This window comes from Perca fluviatilis, chromosome 1 (genome assembly GCF_010015445.1).
Source record: "Perca fluviatilis chromosome 1, GENO_Pfluv_1.0, whole genome shotgun sequence".
NCBI lineage: Eukaryota > Metazoa > Chordata > Actinopteri > Perciformes > Percidae > Perca > Perca fluviatilis.
In genome coordinates, this window is record NC_053112.1 from 25,376,794 (window position 1) to 25,393,277 (window position 16,484).

At 41.4% G+C, this 16,484-nt stretch overlaps 1 protein-coding gene across 12 annotated transcripts in view; it reads left to right on the forward strand.

The window, feature by feature from the left end:
- adgrl3.1 (adhesion G protein-coupled receptor L3.1) overlaps positions 1-16,484 on the forward strand; it is a 111,849-nt gene that overhangs the window by 77,018 nt on the left and 18,347 nt on the right. For all 12 annotated transcript variants that reach the window (XM_039794557.1, XM_039794913.1, XM_039794738.1 and 9 more), the window contains 5 exons: positions 4,202-4,385; positions 9,074-9,196; positions 9,412-9,617; positions 11,083-11,259; positions 12,205-12,414. In XM_039794557.1, coding sequence (XP_039650491.1) covers positions 4,202-4,385; positions 9,074-9,196; positions 9,412-9,617; positions 11,083-11,259; positions 12,205-12,414 — 900 coding nt within the window. The remainder of the gene's footprint in view (positions 1-4,201; positions 4,386-9,073; positions 9,197-9,411; positions 9,618-11,082; positions 11,260-12,204; positions 12,415-16,484) is intronic.

The following is a 16,484-nucleotide window of genomic DNA, read 5'->3' on the forward strand; positions in this document are numbered from 1 at the left end:
AAATCCACTGTTTCCTGAACTCTTTCCATTTTCCATACTTCTAACATCCCAACTTTGTCATTTTACAAAGTGTGTCTTACTGCGTGTGAGTGTGCCCATGCTCCCCTTGTGTAGCTGGGAGAAGAAGCCCAGCTCTAGTCTGTCTTGTCGCCACTGTTTACGCTGGATTACCCCAACGCTTCAAAGCATTTCACTTCTGCCCCATTTACTGGCGTGTGTATGTGTGTGTGTGTGCGTGTGCGTGTGTGTGTGTGTGTGTGTGTGTGTGTGTGTGCGCGTGTGTGTGCGCGCGTGTGTGTGCGTGCGTGCGTGCATGCTGTGGGTACGTGCACACAAATGCGAGTGCCTAACCGGTAATACATAGACACACACACGCGCACAAACGACACCCTTATCTGTCTCTGCAGAGTCTCTCCCCTCTTTGAAGACCTCTAAAAAAACATGTCCCCATTTTATCCCTCAAGCCCCCCCACACACACACATACACACACACATTCCATCTTTGAGTTTCTGATGTGGCTATGTCTGGACCTCAAGGAAATCACACCCCTTCTTCTCCCTACCTATCTCTCTCCTCTACAGATCCAATCTCTACACCAGTGTATTAAATTTCAATGAAAAAATTATAAGAAATTGAAAATGCAAGATAATCAAAAGTTCAATTAAAAGCAATGAAAAGTTTAATGAGAGTAGAAAAGGGGGGTTATCTGAAACACATCAAAGTGAGCGTTTGGGAGCAGCACCACCAGCATGAGCGAATAGAAAGCAGTGCCACTGCTGTTATATCTGCCGTGCCTACAGAGCATCCTCTCCTCCGTCTCTCTCTCTCTCTCTCTCTCTCTCTCTCTCTCTCTCTCTGTTGCCTGGACTGCTACTGTACAGCAAGTGGAGCAGAATGATGCACTGCAATGCTTCTCCCAGCCCTTTGTGCACACCCTCAAACACACACACATTGAATGCCAACACACATTCAAGCACACATGCATCCCATACACTATGCAAACACACATACCTGCACATAAAACAAATGCACCACAACATTGTATATGGCATGCATATGTCACTGCATGTGGACTCATTCATGCACACACAGCACTGAGACCACAGAGACTGCAGTATGTCCACAATACAAGCAGTTGACATTTTTGTAGTTTGGGCCATCATTCCTATCAGTCACAATTGTACATATCAAGTTAATTAACATAGATCTGGGTAAACAACAAAGTGGCTAATAGGTGTGCACGATTCAGAAAATGTCACAATTCGATATAGATTTTTAGGCTCTATTTTCGATTCAAAAACGACTCTCGATTAAAAAAACGATTCACAATATGTAAATGTAGTTACTTTTCCCATGTGATTTTAGTAGACATACAATAAAAAAAGAAAAATTAATTGATTTTTGGAATTCTATGAATCGATTTTGAATCGGTAGAGCTTGAATCGTGATTCCAATATGAATAGTTTTTTTTGCCCTAGTGGCTAATGTCCAACAGGGCAAGAAACACAAACAGTCAGATGATCATACGGGTTTTAAACAAATCCCCAGATTATACAAAGCTATTTGGAGGAGATTGCAAGGGCAAATTGTAAAATGATTACCATATTACCTGCTCGGTACCAGACATTCATCACACTTTACAGACTGATTTCCTGGTTCAACTTTGACTTAATGACAGGGTAAAGTAAAATCAGTGGTTTCTTTCTAAACACATTATACGATTTAGATTATTTTTTTTTTGTATACTGCATGTGCTAGCAAATGAACACAGCTCCAACGGGAGTGTGTAAATGCCAGCAGTCCATGACGTTGGCTCGTTCTTTGGCTCAGCACTTTCAGCGGACAGGCCCACAGCATCTCAGAGCAGTTCCTTATATTTTCATGATTGTGACACCTAATTTTATATACCTGCCGATTTTTTTTATTGAATCAAATTCTTTGTTCTTTGTTCTTTTCTCAAAAAAAAGCTTAACTCCAAGTCTCCAGAGTCGTGGCCAAAGCTGAATCGAAAGACCGCTGTTCACCAGCAGAAGCAGCCATCTTCTTTGTTTTCAAGTAGCAGGGATATCACGCGGAACCGTGGCAACTCTTCCGTCAATATGTTAAGCCCGCCCATCGACCCTATGCACGATGTAATTGGCCCGACCAGAGTTTGGTTTTTCCAGCTCGCAAGCCAACGTAGAGTTGCTAGACTGACCCTGGCTGCAAATGCATTTGCAGCCGCTAGGGTGCGTCTAGATTTCTAGGCTAACATTTTATAGCCAGAACCAGACAAAGTTTGGTGTTTTTGCTTTAAAAATGGCTCAAATGATTAGGGTAATGGATTATCAATGATGGGAAAAACTACAAAAATACTACTCTAATACTACTGTAATAAACCAGGGTTCTCCTTTAAAGGAGTGTCGAAGCTGTCTTCTGTCTCATTAAACGAAACGATGGAGACAGAAACAGAGTTGCTGGTGTAGGCTATGTGTATGTGTGTGCTTCATATCCACTCCTGCTTATTTTGGTTGTTTACTGAAGCAGTGGATTAATTAGCTTTTGTTTACATGTAGCCCTCCCAAACTCATCTGATATGCATCCCAGCTAATTAGCTGCTAGCGCTAAAACAGGACGTAATATTATAATATTAGCTTGTTGGCTAAGCAGCCCATTTTGTGTGTGTGATATACTTTATCTACATGTGGATATCACACCCCCAAAATAAACAGGTAGGATTAGCTCTAATTCCAGAGGACAACTGCACGTTTTGTAGCACATGCCATCAACACTTATGAGTCATCATCTACAGTGTTTCTCTATCTAGGACACGTTTTCCTTAGTCACTGTACACACACACAAACAACACACACAGTCTTTATTTATTGACTGCAATCTTCCCTCCACCCTTGGTTGCCTAATCCTGAGTGAAAGGGGCAGGGAGAAAGTCAAATGGTTGATGTGTAAAAACCAATAAACTGATGTCTCTCACTGTTCCTCTCTGCCCCTGCAATTCCCCACTGGACTCCCCATTTGCTTGTATAACGGCACCTGCGTTCCTTTTTTTCCACTTTCACCATCCACCCTCCTCAAGAGGAAGAAGCATTGAAAGAGCGGGAGATAAGTGAGGGATAGGAGTGCGGAAACGGTGTTTTACAGTCGGACAGTAAGAAAATAAAGAGACAGACGGGAGTGTGAGATGTGTGTGTTTGATAGCACCTGTATTCGCTTTTCCGCCTCCCTTGTTCCCAGCGGACACCTGTCACCATGGACTCACTGGACTGTTTTATCGCTCTCCCATGGCTCTCCCCTTCTACTTCTACCCCCTCTCCACCGGCTCTCTTTTCTCTCAGTTTCTTTATCTCTCCCAGGGTCTTTTCAGGTGTGTGTGTGTGTGTGTGTGTGTGTGTGTGTGTGTGTGTGTGTGTGTGTCTTTCTGTGTGTGTGTGCGTGTGTGTGTGTGTGTGTGTGCGTGTGTGTGTGTATGTGTGTATTGTTCATGTCTGAAAATGAGGAGGTGAATTCTTAAGAGCATTAAGGAATGTAAGCTGGAGACAAAATATGTATTGTTTCATGGAAAGCGATTCATCTAGGCGAGCCAACTTTTCTTCTTTTGGTAATATTTTTGGATTCAAAACCGTTCTGAGCGGCTGGATATGACCCAGCAGACATTATCTGATAAAACGCTAATTTCTACTCAGACCCTCAAGCACAAGTTTTCCAACTTGAAGATAAGACTGTTGCTTAAAAAAAATATGAAGCAGGCTTGGGGGTGTAGACACATGGTGATTGCAATCAGCTAATTAGCTTAGCTTGATTTTCAGAACATCTCTGATGGATTTTCAATCACAACATCCTTTTATAAAAAGAATTCTGGAGAAAAAAAGGTGGTAACGAACATTAAAAGGTGTGGACTACAAGTTTGGAAATGTACTTTTTTTATTTAACAGCTGTGTTTTTGCCTTCGTTATGCCTGCATGGGAATGCCACATTTGCATCGCTAACATCTTTTTGTTGTGATTTATCTACATGATAAATGAAAAAAAGCCACTGCATTCTCACTGTTGCATCCCACTGACTGCTGTGTTCAGTAGTTAAGGTGTAGCAATGTTATTTGTACTATGAATGGATTTGCATTCATTTTCACATTAGCATCATTGACTGAAAGGTGTAAGCATCAGCTTCCTTCATGTAACCTCTGTATTTCTGCTGCTGCTCCAGGCTATGGTGGAGACAGCGAATAATTTGCTTCAGCCCCGAGCCCAGGCGGCCTGGAGAGAACTGTCCACCATCGGGCAGCTGCACTCGGCCACTCTGCTCCTCGACACCGTGGAGACTGGGGCTTTCATGTTAGCTGACAACCTCCTTAAGACGGACACTGTGCAGGAGACCACTGACAACATCCGTGAGTATATTTTTCTTTTTGGTTCCTTCCTGTCCTCCAAACTCCTTTTGAGATGCCCTCAAGCAAGGCACTTAACCTCCATTTGCTGTGGTTAAGCTACACAGTAGCCAAGCGTTGAAGACTGTGGCTGCAATGGGTCATGTCTCAGGTGTTAATTTGTAGGAGCGCAAAGTATGGCTCGGTTGGAACAAAAGCATTTTTTAGATGTGTTGTTGACTTTACCTGAATGCAATGTAATTGAGGAAAGAATTTCTACAACGTGCTCAGAAATGTGAGAATGGTAGAAATGTGTTTCTTAGATTTTCTTTCTTTCTTTCTTTTTTTTTTTTTTTTTTTTTACAGATCTTATAATAACGTAAACCAGCTTTGGTTGCTAAAGATCTAAGAATATGATGTAATATGATAGTAAGAGGCAATGCTGACAGCATGCATTACTGAACCCGCTGCCTCAGATCTTCGTATGTTTCATAATACAAACCAGAAACAAAGTATACTATCTAACTTAACAGTGCATCAAATAATGTCATCACCCTTCATCTGTGCAATTACACACACACACACACACTATCTACGTATATCCTTGACGTTTCACTTCCGGGATTGCTCCGGTGCCGCAGGAAACTCTGCCGGATGCATTTATTTTCGCTGATGTCCGTTTCCTTTCTTTGTGTTGGAATTTTAAATTCCGGTGGATTTATGAGGACTATGGTTAACTGCTCCTCAGATCTCTGCAGGGTAAATTGAGACAGCTAGCTAGACTATCTGTCCAATCAAAATTTTCTCTCGCACAACTATTTTGCAGCTGTGTGGCGCATAGCACCGCCCATGACGATTGTGATTGGTTTAAAGAAATGCCAACAAACCAGAGCACGTTTTTCTCCCATACCGGAAGCAAAATTACGAATCCCATTATGGCCACGCCAAGACCCACCCTACGAAGCAGCTTGAGTAGGCATTTGACCTCGAGTGGTTAAGGTTAGGGTTAGGGGATTGGTCAGGGGATAGGACCTGTACATGTAAGCATGGACGCCTGGCCAATAGTAGTGTGAGAATGCTATTGAAGGGCGGGTCTTGGCGTGGCCATAGTGGGAAAAAAAAAATCAAACACACACTAACACGTTCTGTACATGGGAATGGACAAGAGTAGACATGAATGGAGGTTGGGCAAAATAATTCTGTTGTTTCACTACTTAGATGGTTAAGAGAGAAACTTGCGTAGATTAGCTTGTATTTTGTTGGCATGAATCTGAGCTAAACAGCGCCAGGGCAGGACCATGAGGATTTAATGAGAAAATGAGAGTTGTCTAAACTTGTTGGATAGGTAGCCAAAGGTACCTTGTTCAAAAATCTTGCCTATGAAATAGATATATTAAACATCACTATAATGTTGTATATAACATTATATGTGTGTTTGTTTGTCATATTAGGTAGATTTTACATAAGAAATGTATTTCTGACAGGAAGAAATTCAGGCTGACTCCTTAGTGTAAAATATTTTTTTAATTTCTGTGTCTTACTTGATAAACCACCCTGTCAAATTAATAATTTGTGTGCATGAATAAACACAACAGAAACAAAGCAAAAATCTGTTATCCTTCAATAAACATATCAAAGATAATCGTGTTCTCATGTATCTCATTCTAAAATCAGAATAAAACTGTGTAAAACAAAAGTAGCTTATTTTGATAACCGAAAAAAGCATCCAATTATATATCAAAATTGCATGATAAAAAGCAGCAAGAGCAAATGGAATAAATACAACAACCTAACCATAGGAATTTGAGGGAATGTATTTATCAATTCCACAACACTTTTACTATAACACAGCCATTTACTGGGTGGTCTGTCCCTGACTGGACTCAACACAATAACCTGCAACTTCAGTACTTCTGAACAAATAACTATTTTCTTCAATAATATTATTCAATTTCTACCCGTGATCCCTGGCTCCATAAACATCCATATAGAGGAAAAAAAAGAAAGAAAATAAACTAATAACTAAAATAAATAAAGCTGTGGTTGCATTTCTCAGAGATGATCAACTATTTGTGCAAAAATTCCACATTTTGCTATTATTCCCAAAACAACACGTACAATAGACTAAATGTACTTATAGCTTTACGTGCCTGTTCTATTATGTAGAGCAGGCTTGTGAAGCTGCTCTACATAATAGAAGACAGGTCATGATGAAGAGGTCCAGATTGTTGTGTGAGAGGTTTTAAAGGGTCAAATCCACAGAGACCCATCCTCATCTCACAAAGGGAGAAAAAAAAAACTGGCCCTCTAAGGCAGGGATGAAATGTTTTCCAGAGACCATAATAACTATTTGTTTATTTTTCCCGCATTTTCTGCCCCCCACTTGTGGGTGGAATTGACAAAGCAGAACAAAGCTAGTTATTGTGGCGTTGTGCACATCACTTTCTCCTCCTTCCGTCTCTCCACATCCTCTCTCACTGATCCTATCATCATTAGGACATAGAATAAGGCAGAAATACTGGAAACAAAAGCCCTCTTTGCTTTCCATACCTTTAGTTGAAAATATATCTGTGAGCCATCCTTTCATCTGTACCCAGACCAACGATTTGCACTCACTTATGATTCTTTGATTATCTTCCTATTTATTACCCTTTTGATTTGATATTTCAAAAGTTCCTATCATTTATCTCCCCATTACTGGGATTCACTGGCCTTGTATACAACCCAGTATGAGATGTAAAGTTATGAAGGAGGAGCAGGAGGACTGAGGATGATGAATAAAGAAGAAGAGTGGATGAGCACGATGATGCGTGCTTGAGGGTGATGGTGGTGGTGTAATGTCAAACGATGCTCTGAGGGTTTTCATTGCTCACTTTCACATCAGTAAGCAATGAAATCACATCTATTTAAGTCACATGACGAGGATCTAACATCCCAGCATTTTATTTTAATCGCAGACAGACAGCAGAAACAGATTCCACAAAGTCAGTCCTTAGAACATGACGTTGTCTTGTGCTCCCTTGAGTTTGAGTACAAAAGGTTCATTCATCATCAGCCATCCCATACATTTTTACCTTGCATCATTTTCAAGTTGTATCTCTTCCAATGTTTTCTCCCCCTGCTGAAAGCACCACATAAATATGGTTACATAAACAGTCACCGAGATGTAGGCTACCACATCTCTGAAGGACTTAAAACAGGAAATCATCTTTTTGTAGGAAATTTTGTCTTCACATTCCTCTCCTTTTTGTGCCGTTAATCTTTCCTCCCAGCTAATCCAGTGGGCAGATCCATCGTGATTATCTCTCCCTTTTATTCATAACCGCCTCTCATCTCTCTCTTTTTCTTCTTCCATCCTCACTTCCCTCTCTCCATCTCCTCCCTCTCTACTCTCCTCATTGCACTTTTTAAGCCCCCCTTTTTTCTTTGAGCAAGTCTTTCAGAGGAGAGTGAGCGACAGGAATACATTATTTGAATGACACATTTTAAAGAAGCCACTGCAGCTACTCTAGGTTATATTATTTTGTTAGGTTGTTAGTGTGACTATATGGCGCAGTATTACACAGACAAATAAATAATGTTATTATTAGAACCAAAACAGTGATTTGAAAGGATAACACAGCGGTAACAGCGTGCGTCTGTGATAACGATAATGAACTAGTGTGTTTCTTGGGAGGAGGATTGTCATGACAAGGATGCTTTAATTAGATTAGACTCAGCGTGTTTTGATACCCCGCCGCTGTGTGTGGGTGTGAATGAGTGTGTACATGTATGTGCGAGTGTGGGTTGGTATGTTAATGTGTGTACAGAGCTTGAGTGTTTAGTTTGTGTGTGCAAGTAAGGGACAATTGCATCACCAGTGTTTCTCTTTCTCTTTCTGCCAGTATTTGTGTATCAGTGTCTGTGTTTATGTCTGCCTGCCTCACTCTGCCTCCATTTCCTCTCTCCCAGACCTTAGCATCTCTTGCCTTTGTGCCCTATCTTTTGTACTCTGTGAGAGAGCATAGTTTTTCTTTCCGCCTAACGCCATTCTCATCCTCTCCTCTCAACGTATCTGCTCGTTCCCCATCGCTCATGCTCGTTCTGCTTCTCTGACTGCCCTCTTTCTTTTTCACCTCTCTCCAGCACTTCTCCCTGACCTCCTCAACTTCCTTTCTTTTCACCTTCTTCTCCTGCTCCACCCCCTCCTCCACTCTCATTTCCATCTGTCCTTGTTTTGTTTATTTGATCAAGGAGATGTTTTTTACGATGAAATCACCAAATCACTCAGACGCACAAGATAGCGATACAGCAAAGGTATAATTAGTCCTTAATTAGAAACTTTATCTAATACATTACACGGCCGTTATCAGGAATGTGCTAACGAACCTGGATGGTGAAATTAGATTCCCACAATACTAGAGAGATGCTGGATTATCTACCTCAATGTGTTGGATCGGTTGCCTGGAGACATTATTGCATTTATTTTTTAGCCTAAAAATCCAAGTTATTTCACTTTCACTTTTCACTTTTTAAATTTTCTTTGTTTAGATGAAGCTAGAAACTGCTTCAGGATCCATGCCTGTGTTCTGCTGTGAATCACTTAGTGAGAAAACATGGTTATTACAAGCGGCTGCAAAACAAGCCTGATGTAACGTGCTGTGCTATGATTTGACATTAGGGTGTGTGTGTGTGTGTGTGTGTTCATGTGCGTGTTCATGTGTGTGTTCCAGAGCTGGAAGTGGCCAGGCTGAGCACCGATGGGAACCTAGCAGACCTGACATTCCCTCAGTCAGAACTACATGGAAACTCCATCCAGCTGTCAGCCAGCACTCTCAAACAGCACGGCAGAAACGGTAGAAGAGAAATCTCTCATTCCCTCTCTTCCTCTCAGTCTCAGTATGAGGTCTATGACCTCTCTCTCTCTCTCTCTCTCTCTCTATTTCTCTCCGTCTAACCCATTTCCCACATGCAATCTCTCTCTCACATCCACCGTCTATTTCTGTCCTCATGGTTTAAGCCAACAATTATGAAGTGCACCACCTCCATGTCCCTGTGTATCTTCTTACAGGTGAGATCAGGATGGCCTTTGTCCTGTACAGGAACTTGGGGGCCTATCTGTCCACAGAGAACGCGAGCGTTAGACTGAGCAGCGAGGCGGTCTATCCTAATTACTCTGTTATCGTCAACTCCCCGGTCATCACAGCATCCATTAACAAGGAGAGCAATAAGGTTTACCTGTCTGAGCCCGTGGTCTTCACTGTCAAACACCTGCAGGTAAGAAAGGTGCAAGGTGATGACTTCTTTTGTAAACAATAAAAATATAACTTGCTTGTGAGATAATGGGACAGAAGTAGAGGTTAAAGGATCAGGCTAATATTGTAGCCAAAGCTTGAAATACTTTATTCCTCTGTGCCACAGAACTCCACTACCATCCAAAAACTAGAAAACACATAAAAGAACTGACATGTTCCTTCATTAGGATGAACATGGGCACTGTTTATTTTGATTCCGTTTCACACATACCGTTCTGGTGCTATAAATACTCACTAGAGCGCCAAATGTGCGTTAATTCACAGCTGAAAATAGTTCCCAGCAAATGTGCTATTAACTCCTGCTTAAAATATGTTTGCTAAAATCTATAGTGCTCAGCTGTTTTAGAAAGGAAACGTTTTTTAAAGATTTTCATCTTCATTGGGAATGATTGGGCTTGGGTTCGAGGGCCACAGACAGGCTGGGGAAGTCGGAATGTATTGAGTAATACAGCACTGTCGGTTTTGTTAATTTTATGGGATTTGTTGACAATAAGAAAAATATAGAATAACGGAAGCCCTGTCCTTTAATAGACTCTGGACTTGAGTCTGTCATACTCACAAAAATAAGGACTTGATTTGACTTTGATTGCTCTGGACTTCACTTAATTGAATATTGAATTATTTTGCCTAAGCACTGAAAGTTCTAGCTCATACTTACAAGTAATGCAGCTATGTAAGTAAAATGTGAAAACGCTGTGTCATTTATGGTCATTGTTTAGAGATGAAAGTCTTGCAACTGACTTGCGTTTTCGCTTAACAAGATTTGACTCGACTGACGTTGGCTTGCCCCAAATGACACAAGAACAGCTCTGGAATGGACAATAATAACAGACTGAATTAGAGTGTACTTCCACATTGCTTCATATTGTTTGAGTTGTGGTGCTCAATTCAATTCAATTCACCCAGCAAATGTTGATCCAGTTGGTGATCCAGCTTGTTGGTAGCAGAGAAATCCTCACTGTTTCACTTGCTCATTTTGAGAATAACTTGACAAAGACAACACACACACAGCTCCGTCAGTTTACACAACACAAGCAGCTCCTACACTTGAAAACCTGACACAACAATCACGGACACAGCGCTGTCGCCTCCTGCCATGTTTATTTGTTGCTGCCCTCTCACATTCTGTCCCTTGTGTTTGTTGTTTTGTTGTTGTGTGTGCTTGACTCCCTCTCTGTGTTCCTTCCTCTCCATCCCCTTCTCCACCAATTCCTCCCACCATTTTCTCACTTACTTTGGCTCGTACCAACACTCCATGTTTCTACCTCCCACCTCCCCCATGACTAAGTATCTGTTTTCTGCCTTCCTGCTCCCTCACTCCTCCTCCTCTTTGTCCCTCTCTCTCTCTCTCTTTCTCTCTCTCAATTTCTTTCTCTCTGTCTCGGTTTCTCTGTGTCTCCCTCTTCCCCCTCCTCCCTTGCCCCTAGCATTCGGAAGAGAACTTCAATCCCAACTGTTCATTCTGGAGCTACTCCAAGCGCACCATGACGGGATTCTGGTCTACCCAGGACTGTCGTCTGCTGGCCACCAATCGCACACACACCACCTGCTCCTGCACACACCTCACCAGCTTTGCAGTGCTCATGGCCCACGTGGAGGTGAAGGTAGGCGTTTATTCTGCAGTGCCTGCCAGGCGGGGATGGGCATGATCAAAGGGTCAGTTGTTCATCATTTGATTAGCAGTGGCTGGCAAGGCTGGTCAACAGATTCTAAAAAGGGTGGGGGAGGAAGAAAGAGACGGAGACCACAACATCTGGAAAATAGATTGGACCTCTCCAGCAGGAGAAATTTTGCAATTGATTCGTCAAGCCAGATGATGACATTGGTTGACAAAAAATATGCACGTCAAACATTCAGTCTTTGGAATTCAGGATTACCAAAACAGATGCATTTTAATAAACCATAGAAACCTACAGCAGAGACACAAGCAACAGGTCCTATTTTATTGTAAAAATTATATTTGACGGATCAGAAAGTGAAAGTGGTATTTATTTTGTTATCCGTGAGCCGCTGTGGGCTTGTCGGATACAAACCTTATTGTCCTGCTGTGTGTGGGATAAGTACTTTTTGTCCCCGTCTTTTGTTACGTTAAGACCAAGTTCCTTCTCACAAATCGGCTCTTGTAACTCTGGATGTTGTGGGACACCCAATCTCTCCCTCTGGGCCAGAGGATGTGTGTTACTTCTAAAGGGGTCATGGTCAGAGCTAGCTTGGCAGCCCTTTGTGAACACAGTGTGAGGGTTTGAGCAGTAGATCCATCACAGCAGTGCTATGTTGAACATTGCTCTGCCTGCCAGGTTGCAGGACACTGATGGATAGAGGCAGCACACCTGTGCAACGCAGCGCAACGCTGTGGCCCTGAACGCTCAGCGACACACAGCCAGACTCACATCAGTCGGGGGATGAGGGGGAATGTGTGTCTGTTCCTACAGCATGCTTCATGTTACAACCATATGACTTATGTACGTTTCTAGTTGTCGCTGTAAATACATTTTTATTAAATAACCCACTCAAGCTTGTCTCTCGCTTTTTTCTTGCACTTTCCACAGAAAGCAGACAGCATGCACGACCTGCTCCTGGACGTCATCACATGGGTGGGGATCCTGTTGTCGCTGGTTTGCCTGCTTATCTGCATCTTCACCTTTTGCTTCTTCCGCGGGCTGCAGAGTGACCGCAACACCATCCACAAGAACCTCTGCATCAGCCTCTTCATCGCTGAGTCACTGTTTCTGGTGGGCATCAACAGGGCCGATCAACCGGTAAGAAGGGCAAGATTTTCTTTGTATTTATATGTGTGTGTGTGTGTGTGTGTGTGTGTGTGTGTGTGTGTGTGTGTGTGTGTGTGTGTGTGTGTGTGCTATACAGCATGTGGGCATGCATATTCTTTTGACTAGAAGCTACGGACGGTCTATTATTATTATTGGAATAGATTAAATAGATAAATAAAAACAAATATTTTGCACACAGGCTACATTTCAAAATGTTTTATTCATGCTGTGTTGGCACAAGCTTGGCATAACTAACACTGACCAATATCACAGATCATACTGCATTATTGGCAGAGTAAATTGTGAAATATTTACTAACTTGCTGTCAGTTGTTGACCACATTGCAGCTACATGAAGAAGAAACACCAGATTTGTTACATTAAGTGCTCCTGGAATAAATCAAAAACAGAAATTTCTCTGAGTGGCTGTTAAACAAACCATATATTTGTATTTAAGCCTGGATTGTGCTACTTTTCTTTCTTGTAAAATGTAAAGGGAAAAAACAGCCAAAACAACGTTTACTGCCATTGTTGAGCACATGCTCAGTTTTCCATGACATCATTACCATATTCTGCGTTTGAACCTTTTTCAGATTAATTGTTTTACAGTTTGCTGCTTATTAGGGCTGGGCAGTATATCGATATTATATCGATATCAATATATGTGGCTAGATATCGTCTTCAATTTTGGATATCGTAATATCCTGATATGACACAAGTGTTGTCTTTTCCTGGTTTTAAAGGCTGCATTACAGTAGAGTGATGTAATTTTCTGAACACACCAGACTGTTCTAGATGTTCTATTATTTGCCTTTACCCACATAGTTATTATATCAACTTAGCTGATGATTATTTATCAAAACTCTCATTGTGTGCATATTTTGTGAATGCACCAATTGTCAACACTACAATATCACCACAATATCGATATCAAGGTATTTGGTCAAAAATATCGTGATATTTGATTTTCTCCATATTTACCAGCTCTACTGCTTATTCAGAAAGGATTGCCAACAAAGGCTGAAAAGAAGACATTGCTATATAGGCCACAGTCAGATTGTTATATGACAAGTTAACTTAAATATAATAAAATGTAGGGGACAAAAAGCCTAATTTACCTATTCTTTGGTCTGTTCCAAGTTGCAGCGGGATTGATTTACAATGCAAAGACTTGCACAGACTTGCTTATTGGCTAGATAATGTATTAAGGCTTATGTAGTTCTATGCTTTGTTGTAGTTTAGCTGATGTTTATGCTGTGCTTTAGTCTTCTGTTGGTTTGATAGTCATTTCCCCCCTCAGGTTACGAAAGCTGCAGTCTATCTCTTTTGCCTGGTAATCCTGTTGGTTGTGAGGGGGATGTTTGTAGAACAATACAACTTTCTCAAACAGAGCCCATATGATGCAGGATACTGAATTATTGGCTCAACCTGCATTTGACTGTTTATAGTAGAGTGCTGTCTTGGTCTTATAAAAAGTTGATGCTATGCAATGAATCATTTTCAAACATCTCTGAGATTGAGAAGAGCAGAATTTGTTATTTATGTGTCTGCGATATTGATGCTGCCAATACAGTATGTAATAGAGGTTTCAAGTGCAGTAGGCTATAGTAATATGTTTATAGAAATTCCACATGCATTCAATTGTTCATATAGAAACACTTCACATTAAACCTGACATTTACTATATACATTACTGTGTTGTAAACGGCTCATTAGCCGACCCAGGCCAGGTCCGATAATTCATGTTGACATTCAGACCAACCCCAGGGTTTATTCTGGGTCACTGTGTCAGTCTGCACTGGCTGTGTGTCATCGTGTGCATCAGAATCTCAAGTAAGTCTGGCATCTTGAGATAGAGAAAATTTGGAGCCGTTCGCCAAACGACCGACCAATCAGCGTTGGTTTTGAGGCGGGTTTAGGTGTGACGCAACGAGAAGCGTCTGTTAGTCTAAACAACATGGCAGCTTCCACGGATGAGATGAGTGTAGCTAACGTGCAAGTTTTATCCGAATTAGAAAGTATTCCTTCATTGAAAGAAGAGCAAAAAACGGCACTGGATGCTTTTCTCGGAGGAAAAGATGTTTTTGCTCTTCTCCCGACTGGTTTCGGCAAGTTCTCAGATAGATATGCCGAGCAAATGCGAAGCAATCCATCTGGTGGAGTCAGGTTAAGTCAGCTATGCATTCAAGTTAACAGCGGTTCATGATTGTAGCATGCTCTACATCTCTGTGGACATAGCAGTTATGAGGCCCTCTGCTAATATCAGTGATGCCTCCTTTAGCAGGTTAACTGACTCAAGTGGATTCAATTTGATTCTAACAGTGGGACCCCTCACTGTGGCCACTGAGGCTTGTGCGAAAAGGGCTAAAATAACTTCACTAGTTATAACCTAAATGCCCACTTTCTATATTTTATTCCCACTACCCAAACCTTACCAGATTGGGACTTTCGATTACGGTTAATGATGCATGACCTCTGCGCTCAGCTTTTGCAACTCAAGACAGCAGAAGAGGAGGAACAATAACAAAATCTAAAGCTGTGTGGAAAAAGGACCAACAGATATCAAGCCTAATGATGCACAGTTAAGTTTTTTGGCTCGACCATCAGGATCAACATGGTCTGCATTCTGGTCACAGCCCACGTTGTATAATTCATATGGTCCGCATTCAATATGGCAATCATGGATTAGGACTTTAAACCTCCCTTGGATGCAAGGGCTTACATAAAAATTGTATTGGTCAGATTTTGAGATGAGACATTCTCCTTTCATTCCTCTGGGCAGAGTCACCCAAGTATAATCAACATACAGTATACTGTAGGAAACCTTGATGTGTGCATACTTTACTATGTGTGTACACAATGCAGTTTCAGACATTGTTATCATCTTAGTGCTAGGTAGCCTTTGTTAACTTTGTGAGCTGTTTGAATCATTATGGAGTGTATTTCCGTGGGGGAGGAAGTGCTTTATCATCTCCGTAGTAATCAAGGAGCCTTAGAGCAGCTTCAGGTCTTTGCATCCATTCAATGAGAAAACATGATTTACTTGTTTTGACATTGAGGTTTGTCTAGTTCTCTTTGTCTGTGTATGTTTGTGTGTGATCATGTTGCTTTGTATGTATGTGTGCCGCCGTATTTGTGTGCCGTTAATTACTGGTGACTATTTGTGACCTCCATTAACATCTTCAGCGTCACTTCGCTTGCAGCCAGTTAAGCCAGTAATTCCAGCAGGAAAAACTAAATGACTTTGCATAAGCAGACACTTTTTTTACGTGTGTGTGTGTGTGTGTGTGTGTGTGTGTGTGTGTGTGTGTGTGTGTGTGTGTGTGTGTGTGTGTGTGTGTAAGCTACACTGTGCGATCATTAGAAATGGAAATGAGTGACTCCCTCGCCCCCTAAACTCATTGTCTCTCAGACATTAGGTAATTGTCTCTCGCTGCAAACCCCTCCATTATAAAAGTCTGTCTGTTAGCTCTCCAATTCAATGATTTAGGAGTGACTCTTTAGATTAGAACATTGCCATGAACGTGACGGGCTAGATCTCACTGCTCATTCTTTCCTCGCCTTCTTTTCTTAAGCACCCCTCTTATCTTTCCATCCTATTGCCTAAATTGTTCATGCGGTTTTAGGTTTGATACCTAACTCTTTCGTTTTCCTACTGCTCATCCTTTGCTGCTCTGTGTTTCTCTTTTTTTTTACATTCAGGAGACTCTCTCAAAAGTATTTTATCATGTGCCTCTCTAACTCCTTCACATCCCTTTCTTCTGTCACTTTTCTCTGGCTACAATGTGATTTAAAATGAATTTACTCACTTTCGTATAACCTCTTGTTGGTACATGTGATTACCAATGTTATATTTTTTTATTTGATGTTGGATAATAACCATTTCACAAGAAACTAAATGAAGAACTTGTACACTATTTTGATTATGTAGTTTACTTGAAACATACAGTTCAGCTCTAATAATGGCATAAAGTCCCAACTATTCAGTAAACTGATGTTGCTGCTGGCTTTATCCAAAGATTTGTCAAATTGTATGCATGCTCTGTCTCTTTCATACCAAGC